General features: G+C 27.3%; 1 protein-coding gene across 4 annotated transcripts in view; it reads left to right on the forward strand.

Moving 5' to 3' along the window:
* The window catches only part of Rop (Syntaxin-binding protein Rop), a 42,766-nt gene that overhangs the window by 11,843 nt on the left and 16,704 nt on the right, over positions 1-14,219 (forward strand). For 2 of the 4 annotated variants that reach the window (XM_065506978.1, XM_065506977.1), the window contains exons 2-4: positions 6,489-6,671; positions 6,743-6,898; positions 12,565-12,668. In XM_065506978.1, the coding sequence (XP_065363050.1) occupies positions 6,489-6,671; positions 6,743-6,898; positions 12,565-12,668 (443 nt within the window). Of the gene's footprint in view, positions 1-6,488; positions 6,672-6,742; positions 6,899-7,026; positions 7,134-12,564; positions 12,669-14,219 lie in introns of all 4 variants that reach the window. The other 2 variants (XM_065506975.1, XM_065506974.1) reach the window with 1 other exon arrangement.

Raw genomic sequence — 14,219 nt, forward strand, 5'->3', positions numbered from 1 at the left:
TAGGTTCATTGGTGAAGAAATTACAAAAAGTACCATTTGAATAAAGAATAAGTACCAAAAAGTCTCCCCCTAGACTTCTTACTCACTTAGGACCATATATGTTTAATTTCGTATTTCTAAGTTCATTGTTATAGAAAATTCAAAAAATTCAAAAATTCAAAGTACTAAAAAGTATACACTTGTGGTTTTCCAGTCACTCGGGTTCATATAAGCTTTATTTCATGATTCTAGGTTCATTGGTGAAGAAATTACAAAAAGTACCATTCGAATAAAGAAAAAGTACCAAAAAGTCTCCCCTTAGAATTCTCACTCACTTAGGACCATATATGTTTAATTTCATGTTTATAAGTCCATTGCTATAGAAAATTAAAAAAAAGTACCATTAGAATAAACAAAAGGTACCATGAGGTATCCGCTTGAATTTTCAATCACTTAGGACCATATACGCTTAATTTCATATTTCTAGGTCCATTATATTATAGAAAATTCAAAAAGTACCATTAGAATATAGAAAAAGTACCAAAAAGCACCCACTTGTAGTTTCCCACTCACTCGGTTCCATATAAGCTTTATTTCATGTTTCTAGGTTAATTGGTGAAGAAATTACAAAAAGTACCAATCGAATAAAGAAAAAGTACCACAAAGTCTCCCCATAGAATTCTCACTTACTTAGGACCATATATGCTTAATTTCATGTTTCTAAGTCCATAGTTATAGAAAATTCAAAAAAGTACTATTAGAATAAACAAAAAGTACCAAAAAGTCTCCCCCTAGAATTCTCACTCACTTAGGACCATATATGCTTAACTTCATATTTCTATGTTCATTATTACAGAAAATTCAAAAAGTACCATTCGAATATAGAAAAAGTACCAAAAAGCAGTCACTTGTAGATTCCCACTCACTCCGGTCTTAATTTCATGTTTTTAGGTTCATTGGTGAAGAAATTACAAAAAGTACCATTCGAATAAAGAAAAAGTAAAAAAAGTCTCCCCCTAGAATTCTTACTCACTTAGGACCATATATGCTTAATTTCATGTCTCTAAGTCCATTGTTAAAGAAAATTCAAAAAAGTACCATTAGAATATAGAAAAAGGACCAAAAAGCCCACACTTGTGGTTTCCCACTCACTCGGTTCCATATAAGCTTTATTTCATGTTTCTAGGTTCATTGGTGAAGAAATTACAAAAAGTACCAATCGAATAAAGAAAAAGTACCAAAAAGTCTCCCCCTAGAATTATCACTTACCTAGGACCATATATGCTTAATTTCATGTTTCTAAGTCCATAGTTATAGAAAATTCAAAAAGTACCATTAGAATAAAGAAAAAGTACCAAAAAGTCTCCCCCTAGAATTCTCACTCACTTATGACCATATATGCTTAATTTCATGTTTCTAAGTCCATAGTTATAGAAAATTCAAAAAAGTACCATTAGAATATAGAAAAAGTACCAAAAAACCCACACTTGTGGTTTCCCACTCACTCGGTTTATATATAAGCTTTATTTCATGTTTCTAGGTTCATTGGTGAAGAAATTACAAAAAGTACCATTCCAATAAAGAAAAAGTACCAAAAAGTCTCCCCCTAGAATTCTCACTCACTTAGGACCATATATGTTTAATTTCATGTTTCTAAGTCCATTATTATAGAAATTTCAAAAAAGTACCATTAGATGAACAAAAAAGTACCTATAGTTCAGTTGACACATTTTGGTACCTAAATATTATCCCCTATTCCTAACACTAACTTCACTCAAATACATATCAGCTAACTTTAATGTCGATAACTGAAATAATTTAAAATTTTAAAAAAGTACCATTAGGAGAAAAGTACCAATTTCCCTTTTCTTACTTGAACACCCCTCAAGTTTGAAATTTAAAAATATTCCATTTTGCCAAAATTGTTTATGCTACAGGCATGTATCAAAATATTAAAATCTGTGTTAATGTGCCCAAGAATAAATATGTTTTAAAAAAAGTACCAAACTGTTTACCCGGATTTGGCCCAATATACACCTTGGTACTCGAGTTCCAAATAACACCCTGTTAGTTAATTTTTGTATGAATCCAGGAACCAACGTTAAAAAAATTATCAAAATTGGCTTAATAATTTCAAATATAATGTATTTTCCCGATTTTATCCCCTTTTTGGTACCTTTTTTATCGCCATTGAGGTGGTACAATTTCATTCAAATAAATTTCTGTAACGTGGTGGGAGCTCATAATAAAATATTTGTATGTCTATGTCAAATTATAGAAAAACATATTTTATGAAAAAGTACCAAAAATTATCACAATTTTTATCCCTTAAAGGTTCGAATTTCCAAAAAGTACCAAACTTATATTTTTTATTTTTTGTTAATTAAAGAATACGATTTAAAATTTGTTTCTATGTTTATTGGTTTAAAAGATACATAGGGTGCAAAAAAAGTACCAAAATACAGTTTTTACCCGTTTTCTCCCCTAAAAGTTTCGAATTTCCAAAAAGTACGAAACACCTGTCAGCTTATTTTTTAAATGGAGTAACATGCTATTTTAAGTTTTTTTGTATCTTTATTAGTTTTGAAGATATAAGGTTACCGAATTTACCCGTTTTTACCCTTTTTTACCCCCTAAACGTTCGAATTTCCAAAAATCCCTTCTTATCGGATCGTTTTGGGGAGGGAGGAACCCACAGTTAAAATTTCGTGATTCTAGCTTCAGCCGTTTGGGCTGTGCGATGATGAATCAGTCAGTCAGTCAGTCAGTCATTCAGTCAGTCAGTCAGTCAGTCAGTAACGTTACTCTTTTATATATATAGATGATTTCAAGTTTTTCTTTTCTTTGGTTTTGTTTTGTTTTTGATATTCTTGTTATTGCTATTGATTTGTTGTTGTGCTTGTGTTACAAACAATTATAATTGATTCATAATTGTGAGAATTGTTTAAAAACGTCTTAGCAATTAATAAATAAACAATTGTAGGTTACTGGGAGTTGGGGTTATTGTGTAAAAAATGCAAGAAAAGCAGCTTAATTTTTGTAAGGAATTGAATAAGAGAATTGCTAATTTCTGTGAACTTTTTTGTCTATAAATCTTTCTAAAATTGTTAAGCAACCCAATAAAAATATAGATTTTATTTAAATTTTTAGAAAATATTCAAAAATAAAGGAGTTTTATATGAAAATGAAAAGTATGGAAAATAGTAATATCTGCTGAATGTTACTCCTAAATAAAAACTTAAACACAGCCCTCTTTATTGCTGAAATATAAAGCAATACATATAGGTAACATTGCTGCAATACAGTCTCCTTTGTCTTTGAGCCATCAGTGAAGACCTTAAATAGGCTCAGCCCAGGAGTTTGTTACGGCCCAGTTTTTCCAGCCGTGATCAAAAGAAGAAAGGGATGTGTTCAATTGCTATATTTCATAATTTTATATTTATAACTTTGTAAAAGCAACCTGGGATTTGATAAATAAATATAGTTTTAACGTTTTGTAGTGCATATTATTGGCAGTGATGCCGCAAATTTATTACTATTGCAAAAGTTTGCAGGTTATTGAATCACTGATGTAAAAAGCTACTGCATTTACGAAGGCATTTATTTAAAAATGTATTTTTAGAGTAACTCACCTTATTTTTTGCTTTACCACAAATCATAAATGAAATGAAATTAGCTGTGGAAAAAATGATGACTTTTATTTTTATATTTAAAATGGTTTTCTTTGAATTATTATGTAAATTAGTACTTTCACATTATAACGAAATTTTATAAATGTTGGAATATATGGTTTCTACACAGGATAGTTGTTTGATACCAAATTTATCTGCGATTAATTTTTAGATTGAAACAGCTGTCATTGTGTTTCGCCATAACTGTGGTTTTACAGTTTTCTTTTAAAAAATGTTGCCCTTTTTCTGCCCTCTTTTTCGAAAAGCCTTTAAAATGTTATTTAAGGTAATGAATCTTAAATCAAATAAAATATTTGAATAATCTATTTATATATATAAAATTTAAATGGTCCATGTATGTAATGGCATCACGTAAGAACGGCTGGAGCGATTTGTCTGATTTTTTTTTATTCGATTCGAAATTTTCAGGAGATGGTTTGTAAAGAAAAAAAAATTCAAAAATTCCGGGTACAACTCGGAAATTTTTTTATTTTTTGAGTCCAGCCAACTGTAATATAAAAGCTCCCTAAAGTATGCAGTACAAATTTAGATATTTTATTTGTAAATCAATAAGAACAGGCAGGTGTGGGTTGGAGAAACTTGAAGAACTAACATTAATAAATGCTACCGGGGCGGTCAACTAGTCTATTATAATAAAGGACTAGCTCTATACATTTAAGAAATTTAAGACAAGTTTTTAATTTATTCTGGTGTAGAATGGTTTCAAACTTTTTTTGACTGGCCTGGGCGATGTTTGACTTCCGTGTCAAAATCATCACCACTTCTGAACCGCACAAACCATCTCTAGCACCTTGAAAAGGATGTATTCGGTGTTCTTCAGCGGCACTTTTTTTCAAATTAAAAAAGTAAAGCAAAACTATCCGCATATGACGCTTTGTTGATACAAAATTCGTCAAAAAAAATACTTTTTTGTTTACACTGTAAGGTTTAAAAACCAATTGAGAATAAATGACAGATATGTAGCCTTCAAAATGACATAAAGTTATTAAAAACAAAAAAATATTTTATAAAATTTTAAAGTTTTTCGTTAAACTTGCTTTAAATCAGTTTAACTAAACTTAGTTTAACACAGTTTTATTTAGTACATAAAATATTTATATTTTCTTTATCAAGTTCTTACTAATATTTTATAAAATCATATAAGTTTTAGTTAAACTTGCATTAAAGCAGTTTAACTAAACCCAGATTAACTTAATTTTATTTAAATTTTAAAATAGTTGTGTATGATTAATTCTGTTTTTTTTTATTTTTTTTTATAAAATTTAAACGTTTTTGGTTAAACTTGGTTTAAATATGTTTAACTAAACCCTGTTTAACTCAGTTTTATTGAAAACTTAAAATACTCATGGGGATATTAACCAGTTTTAACTCTATTGTTCTATTGCAGAACTTTGTGTTGAAAATATTTTAAAAAATTTAAGAATTATTAGTTAAACTTGGTTTAAAGCAGTTTAACGGTTTTTTAAAATGTTTATAAAATTTACACGTTTTTTGTTAAACTTGGTTTAAATATATTTAACTAAACTTAGTTTAACTCAGTTTTATTTAATACTTGAAAAATTTATGTTGTCATTAACCAGTTTTTAAAACTATGTTATAAAATCGTATAGGTTTTAGTTAAACTTGGTTTAATTCAGTTTAACTAAACCCAGTTTAACTCTGTTGTTCTATAGTAGAATGATAGCGAAATGAAAATTGTCGTAGAACTTTGTCTAGAAAATATTTTATAAAATTTAAGAATTATTAGTTAAACTTGGTTTAAATCAGTTTAACTAAACCCAGATTAACTTAATTTTGTTTAAACTTTAAAATAGTTATGTATGTTTAATTCGGTTATTTTAAATGTTTATAAAATTTAAACGTTTTTGGTTAAGCTTGGTTTAAATATGTTTAACTAAACTTAGTTTAACTCAGTTTTATTTAATACTTGAAATATTTATGTTGTCATTAACAAGTTTTTAAAACAGTGTTATAAAATTGTATAGATTTTAATTAAACTTGGTTTAATTCAGTTTAACTAAACCCAGTTTAACTCTGTTGTTCTATTGTGGAATGTAAGATAGAGAAATGAATATTGCCACAGAACTTTGTGTTGAAAATATTTTATAAAATTTAAGAATTATTAGTTAAACTTGGTTTAAATCAATTTATCTAAACCCAGATTAACTTAATTTTATTATAGATTTTAGTTAAACTTTGTTTAATTCAGTTTAATTAAACCCAGGTTAACTGAAAATTGTCACAGAACTATGACATGATGATTTAATAAGTTCAAAAATCCCTATACATAGTATTTCTCTTATATATCTTGCTGCTTATTTTGCTGCCAATGTGTTTTGTTATCCTTTATTTCCTGTCACAGTGTATTCTGTTCTAACCTCAATTATATTGGACATAAATAAAGTTTTTATAATTGAATTTTTTCTCTCTCTCCACTGGCTTTTAAAAATAATTTGCATCTTAGAAACACTTTCAAGACCATCACCATACAGCACAGCCAGCCAGCAATGGGAAAGGGATGTCGTCTGCTCATTTAAATTTTTGTATTAAGTTTAGAGGCGTTAATTATGAAACGAACGAAATTTGAGAAAACTGTACTAATGGCCAATAGCAGTAGTGTCTGTGTTGTTTAGTTCTTAGAAATGTTTCTTTAACTCATTAGGAGGAAAGTTTGTTAGGGAAAAATTTACAATTGAAAAACTAAAAAGAAGAAATTGAATGGTAGAATGAATATATATATAAAATACGCGTTATAAAACTTAGTTGAGTTTAATAAATAATTTGTTGTGTTTGTTTGTGTCTCCTTTTTTATTTTAGAAATTATGAACGAGGTGGTGAAATACAAACCACCACCGCCGAAAAAAGCCGGCGCTGCGGCTGCAGCCTCTGCTGCCTCCAAGGCTAACGTGGATTGGCGTGTATTGGTTGTGGACAAGTTGGGCATGCGCATGGTATCGGCCTGTACTAAAATGCATGAAATCAGTGCCGAGGGCATTACATGTAAGTTGTGGAGTAAAAGAAGAAGTTTTTAAAATAAATTAGAAATAATAATGAGCCTTTTTATTTTACAGTGGTGGAGGACATTAACAAAAAGCGCGAGCCATTGCCCTCTATGGATGCAATATATTTGATAACACCCTCACAAGAGTCGGTGGCGGGTCTGATAAGAGATTTTGAAAATCCTGCTAGGCCCATGTATCGCTATGCTCATGTCTTCTTTACCGAGGGTAAGTGGTTTTAGTTAAGGTTGGCTTTTAAATTACAAAACAATTGTTTTGGTTTTTTTATTTAGTTTTTAGTTTTATTTTTTTTGTTTTTTTTTTATTTAATTTATTTATTTTTCTGTTAAATTTAGCCATTCCAAATGAAATTTTTGATATGATTAAGGCTGAAAAGAATTTATTACGCTATATGCGTTCTTGCAAAGAAATCAATATTGCATTTCTAGCCTATGAAAGTCAGGTATAGTTTTCGTTTTCGTTTACAAATTTGAAACATTGCCAAAGCAATTTTCAATTTATAACTTGTATTTCTTTATGTGTTTTCTAATTATGCGCAAATAAATAACCCTTTATATGTAAAATATATAAAAACCTACGAGTATATTTTGAAATACTTGTTTAGTTTACATATATGAAACGCTTTTATATCTAACCACAACTAATTTATTTTTGTTTTTCTAATACATATTCAAATGTACTCGTACATATGTCTATTTCTTTTTCTAATATATGTACAACAATACCATATCATTCATCTCCTTGTCTACCTTGCCAAAAAAACAAAAAAAAAAAATATCTAATATAACGCTTATTGGCGTAGCCACTAACCTAACGTCTTTGGTGCAGCGTCTAAAGCTACCAAATATAATAATGTCTTAGTTTTTTCAAGGGTATGAGGCCTTCCTAATATATGTATAACAAAACTCCTACATATGACAACATTCTAAACAAAAACCTTAAGATGTTTTTGCCCAAAAAAAAAAAAAACTATAAAAGAAATTTACATACTTCACCAACAAACTTTTCCACTTGCTTCTAATTCTTCTATATATGTAATAGTTTTAACTAGCTTTTTGTTTGGTTGTTTAGAAAACGCCAACTTTATCCCTCTGTCCCATAAACTTTTCAAGTTTGAGGTGTTTTTAAAATAGTTCTCTCCCTGTTTATATATGAGTTTTCCTTGAGACTCATTCATTCACTTACTCACTCACTCACTTATTTCCCCTTAAATTAGTTTTAATGGCGTAATTTTTTCTTTCTATTCTCTCCTTTTAACACCACCGACGCCAAAATATATATTTATATATTTAGTTTTGCAAATATTACAATTGAATTTTACTCATTTTTGGTACAGTTAGAAATCAACACAGTTAGAGACAAACAGTTAGAACCCCACAGCAGGCTCAACATGTTGTAACGGCTAAATGAATATATATATGAAAATAAATGTGTAATGTAAACAGTAATAATGTTATCAAATAGAAAATTATTTAATTACGTGCAAATTCTAAACAAAATTTATAAAAAGTTCTTTATTTTATAAGGTAAATAATGAAATTTATATTTTTTACTTAAATTTTCAACAGTTATACTATAATAAAAGCCATATTTGTTAAGCTAAACTGTTAAACCGGGAATTCCTTTAACCAATCTGTATGTTGAAATCATCATTATGAAGCCCCTAAATAACTTTCATACATGATTGATACTTTAGTATATCCGCTATAGTCTTGCTTAGGTTACTATTTAAATTCCTGAAAATCGGCCCATAAATGGCTGAGATATAAGCAAAAAACCACGACTACCTTTTTGACCTATTTTTAACCCTTTAATGCATATTGTTGCCAATTGTCTACATTTCAGTTCCACTTAATTTTAGACGAATATAAGCATGATACTAATTCAGATTTTAATTCAGAAAAATCAAATGGAGTACGAAAAGTTTCAGCTATAGAAATTCTAAATCAAACTAAATAAATAAAAATCAACTTTATAGAAAAATAAAAGTAAAAATCATGCATTTAAGGGTTAATCTATATCTGGATTACCAAGTTATTAATATAGACAATATGGTTATTTAATGATATTTAACGCCCTAGTAATTCAGATCGACAATGATTCAAAATCGGGAAAAAATATTTTTTTTAACCTAAAATTTTTTTAAAAATTTTTTTTTTCAAAAAAAAATTTTTTCTACCAAAAATTTCCCGATTTTAAATAGCAATTGAACCGGGACTATAACGGATATATTGATGTACGTATAATGTATGTAAGTTATTTCCGGGCTTCAGAAAGTGGATTTCAACATACAGATAGATATGGTTATATTAACTCCCCTATCTATAACGATTTAGAAAATGTTCGAATTTCAAATTGAAATTGAGAAAATTTCCTGGACAATTTTTACTATTAGAAACCCTATGTTATAAGTAAGTTTAAGCAAATCGTATAAGACATTTTCCTTCACATTTTACAATATTAAAAATAATTTGAAATTTATAAGATCACTTATACTTGAATTAGTATAAAAAAGTTATATTTAAACTGTTAAACAAAGATTTTAAAAGCTAATTTCAATATTTTTTTAAGGTTTTAAAAGTCTAAGTGAAACTCTTATACGTTTATAAACATAAATTCACTAAAACTCTTATACGCTTAAGAACAAAATGTAACATGATAATGAGTTTAAAAATCAAATATTAAAGAATTTCTAAAACGTTCATATTAAAGAATGTATTTAAAACTCTTATACTTACATGTTTTGAATTTTATGCTTTAACTGTTATACCAAAACTTCGAAAACAATATCTAAGAATAAGACTTCCCTAAAAATGCAAGCACTTGAACATTTTCTTGGATTTTGACTTGAATTCAAATATAATTATGTTTAAACTTAAAAAATATTTTAAAAAATTAAATATTTTTATAACAAAGAACAAGTTTCTTTAATTTATATTAATTTTTACTATTGATACAAAGAGTAGTACAAATATAATTCAATTGCTTGGCACTGGATTCAAGGCTTGAGTTACACTTGCTTTCAACTTCAATTCAAGCAAAAATGCATATTCGGCTGTTTAATTTTCAATTTAAACTATTTTTTTTAACTAAATAAAACTCTTATACTATAAATATCTGTAAGGAAAACTGTCTTATACGATAGGGCAAAATGTGGCTAATATTTTTTTTATTTGAAAATAACATTTAGAAAATTTATTTATATTGAAGCTTTCTTAAACTTAAACATTTCAAATATTGGATCAAAGCAACAATTTAAGAAAATCCAAGAAGTTTTTAACAATTTTTTTTAACATTTTGAAGAATTCTTATACAAAATGATGTTTTAAAGCATGTTCTAAAACAGTTATACTGATGTAAAACCCTTTATACTAATGTATAACAGTTATGGAAACTGTTATACTGAAGTATAATAGTTATTAAAACTGTTATACTGATGTATAAAAGTTATGAAAACTGTTATACTGATGTATAAAAGTAATGAAAACTTTTATAATAATTATAGAAACTGTTATACCGAAGTATAATAGTTTTAATAACTGTTATAATGATGTATAAGAGTTCTAGATACTGTTATACTGGTGTATAACAGATATGGAAACTGTTATACTGATGTATAACAGTTATACTGGTGTACAACTGCTATAGAAACTGTTATACTGAAGCAACACAGTTATGTAAACTGTTATACTGAAGTATAATAGTTACTAAAACTGTTATACTGATGTATAAAAGTTATGGAAACTGTTATACTGATGTATAAGAGTAATGGAAACTGTTATACGGATGTATAAGAGTAATGGAAACTGTTATACTGATGTATAATAGTTCCAGAAGCTCTTATACTGATTTAAAACAGTTATGTAAACTGTTATACTGAAGTATAATAGTTACTAAAACTGTTATACTGATGTATAAAAGTTATGGAAACTGTTATACTGATGTATAAGAGTAATGGAAACTGTTATACTGATGTATAAGAGTAATGGAAATTGCTATACTGAAGTATAATAGTTCTAGAAGCTCTTATTCTGATTTAAACCTATTATGAAAACTCTTATACTGATGTATTACTGTTATAGAAACTCTTATACTGATGTATAACAGTTATAAACTAGTATACTGATGATTAAGAGTTATAGAAACTGTTATACTGATGTATAACAGTTATATAAACTGTTATACTAATGTATAACAGTTCTTAAAACAGTTATATTAATGTATAACAGTTATATATACTTTTATACTGATGTATAACAGTTACATAAACTGTTATACTTACGTGTAACTGTTATATAAACTGTTTTACTAATGTATAACAGTTATATAAACTGTTATACTGATGTATAACAGTTCCTAAAACTGTTATACTAATGTATATCAGTTCTTAAAACTGTTGTACTGATGTATAACAGTTATATAAACTGTTATACTAATGTATAACAATTATATAAACTGTTATACTGATTTATATCAGTTCTGTAGACTGTTATACTGATATATAACAGTTCTAAGAACTGTTATACATCAGTATAACAGTTCTTAAAACTGTTATATATCAGTATAACAGTTTATTTAACGTTTAAATAAACTGTTATACTGATATAAACAGTTCTAAGAACTGTTATACTGATATATAACAGTTCTAAGAACTGTTATACATCAGTATAACAGTTTATATAACTGTTATACATTAGTAAAACAGTTTATATAACAGTTACACGTAAGTATAACAGTTTATGTAACTGTTATACATCAGTATAAAAGTATATATAACTGTTATACATTAATATAACTGTTTTAAGAACTGTTATACATTAGTATAACAGTTTATATAACTGTTATACATCAGTATAACAGTTTCTATAACTCTTAATCATCAGTATACTAGTTTATAACTGTTATACATCAGTATAAGAGTTTAGAACTGTTATATATCAGTATAACAGTTTATTTAACTGTTATACATTAGTATAACATTTTTTAGAACTGTTATATAACAGTATAACAGTCTACAGAACTGATATAAATCAGTTATACTGATGTATAACAGTTATGGAAACTGTTTTAACTCAATTTCTGTAAAACCTTTTGGTACCCACAAATTTTTGCGTTTATTTCTTTTATTTCACTAACGTTATAATATGTTGTGTCTTGACTGTGTGCTTACGAACACACCCTAAAAGTCTGCCAGGCTTTTTACAATACTGCAACAATGCAAAATATGCAATCAATTTTGTTGTTCTCTTTTCATAATAAAAATGTTCAGCTGTTATAAATTCAAGGTTAAACAAGATAAAATTAAATTGAAAAATACTGTTCTTTTTAGTCTTATTTTTTTGTTTGTTTGTTTTTATTTATTTAGTAAATTTTTTATTTAATTATATTTTTTTAACAATTTTCTTTTAATATCTTATAAATCAAGAAAATGGTGAGATTTATCTCAATTATACAGCATTTATTTTTAGCATTTCTTAGTCTGTTTAATTTCTAGCTAATTTTTTTAATATTTATCTAATATACTCTAATGAAATATATTAAATTCCTTAATTATTTTTATAAATCTTTAAACTCTTCTCAGAAATTTATATTTATAATAATAAAAAATCCTTTAGATTTTTTTATTTAGCATTTTAAAAAGCCTTTATAATTCTTTATATATAAATACAATATATAAAAAAGGTTTTTGTCCCTTGTAAGAGATATATACATACTATATATACTTTTGATTTTTGTTTTCTTAAAGTATTTAAAAGCACTTGATTTTTACAATTTTTTTAATTTATTTTCTTTAAAATCTAAAATTTTTAGTTTGAGAAATCTTCATTTAAGAGTTTTTGTTTTTGGAAAATTTATTATATATATATTTATAGTTTGCCCGGAGGAATTATTTAACGATTTGTGTAAATCGTGCGCTGCAAGAAAGATCAAAACTCTAAAGGAGATCAATATCGCATTTCTACCATACGAATGCCAGGTGCGAAAAAAAAACAATGAACAAACCAAAAAAAAAAAACACTATTTTCAAAACCAAAACCTTAAAAAAAAAACTGAAAATATTTAGTTGCATTTGAAACCAAAGAAAATATACTTTCACTTAGTTAAAAAACTATATTTTGTACAAATATAAATTGTGTCTACTACTTACTACTAAATACTTTTACTACTACTACTATTACTTACAAATTCCAAAAACCAAACCTACTACTTACCTACCAGAATAAAATAAAATGTAACACTATGATTTTCTTTAAAAAACTTTTACTTTTTGTTACCCAAACTCTTGTACCACTTACTACAACTACTACTACTACTCTACTACTATATTTACTACATACTACTTGTACATGTTGTTTGTAATTATTACATATTTTAAACTTCTAAATGTTGTAATTGATTTACACTTTGTGTTTAATTTTATTTAACTATAAGTGTGTGTGTTTTTTTATAACAACCTTGAATCAAATGAAAACAAAAGTTTTGAATAAAAAACTTATTCAAAAAGTAAAAAACAAAAAGAAAAACAAAAATTAAGCATTATCAAGAAAACTACTGGAAAATGTGTAATTTTTAAATCAAAGTATTAGAATAATATAACATAATAGCATAAATTTCAATATTGAAATGTTCTAGTTCTGTTCCAGTTCTGTTCTGTTCTAGTTCTGTTCTAGTTCTGTTCCAGTTCTGTTCTAGTGTTCTAGTTCTGTTCTAGTTCTGTTCTAGTTCTGTTCTAGTTCTGTTCTAGTTCTGTTCTAGTTCTGTTCTAGTTCTGTTCTAGTTCTGTTCTAGTTCTGTTCTAGTTCTGTTCTAGTTCTGTTCTAGTTCTGTTCTAGTTCTGTTCTAGTTCTGTTCTAGTTCTGTTCTAGTTCTGTTCTAGTTCTGTTCTAGTTCTGTTCTAGTTCTGTTCTAGTTCTGTTCTAGTTCTGTTCTAGTTCTGTTCTAGTTCTAGTTCTGTTCTAGTTCTGTTCTAGTTCTAGTTCTGTTCTAGTTCTGTTCTAGTTCTGTTCTAGTTCTGTTCTAGTTCTGTTCTAGTTCTGTTCTAGTTCTGTTCTAGTTCTGTTCTGTTCTAGTTCTGTTCTAGTTCTGTTCTAGTTCTGTTCTGTTCTAGTTCTGTTCTAGTTCTGTTCTAGTTCTGTTCTAGTTCTGTTCTAGTTCTGTTCTAGTTCTGTTCTAGTTCTGTTCTAGTTCTGTTCTAGTTCTGTTCTAGTTCTGTTCTAGTTCTGTTCTAGTTCTGTTCTGTTCTAGTTCTGTTCTAGTTCTGTTCTAGTTCTGTTCTAGTTCTGTTCTAGTTCTAGTTCTGTTCTAGTTCTGTTCTAGTTCTGTTCTAGTTCTGTTCTAGTTCTGTTCTAGTTCTGTTCTGTTCTAGTTCTGTTCTAGTTCTAATTCTATTCTAGTTCAGTTATAACAAGTGTTTTACTGTAGTATAATAAAAAAAGCTTTTATTTTTAAAAAAACATTTATGTTACTATATTATAACAGTTTTTATAACTGTTATACTCTAGTATAACAGTTTTTATAATTGTTATAC

The sequence above is a fragment of the Calliphora vicina genome, chromosome 4 (genome assembly GCF_958450345.1).
Source record: "Calliphora vicina chromosome 4, idCalVici1.1, whole genome shotgun sequence".
In the NCBI taxonomy this organism is placed as follows: domain Eukaryota; kingdom Metazoa; phylum Arthropoda; class Insecta; order Diptera; family Calliphoridae; genus Calliphora; species Calliphora vicina.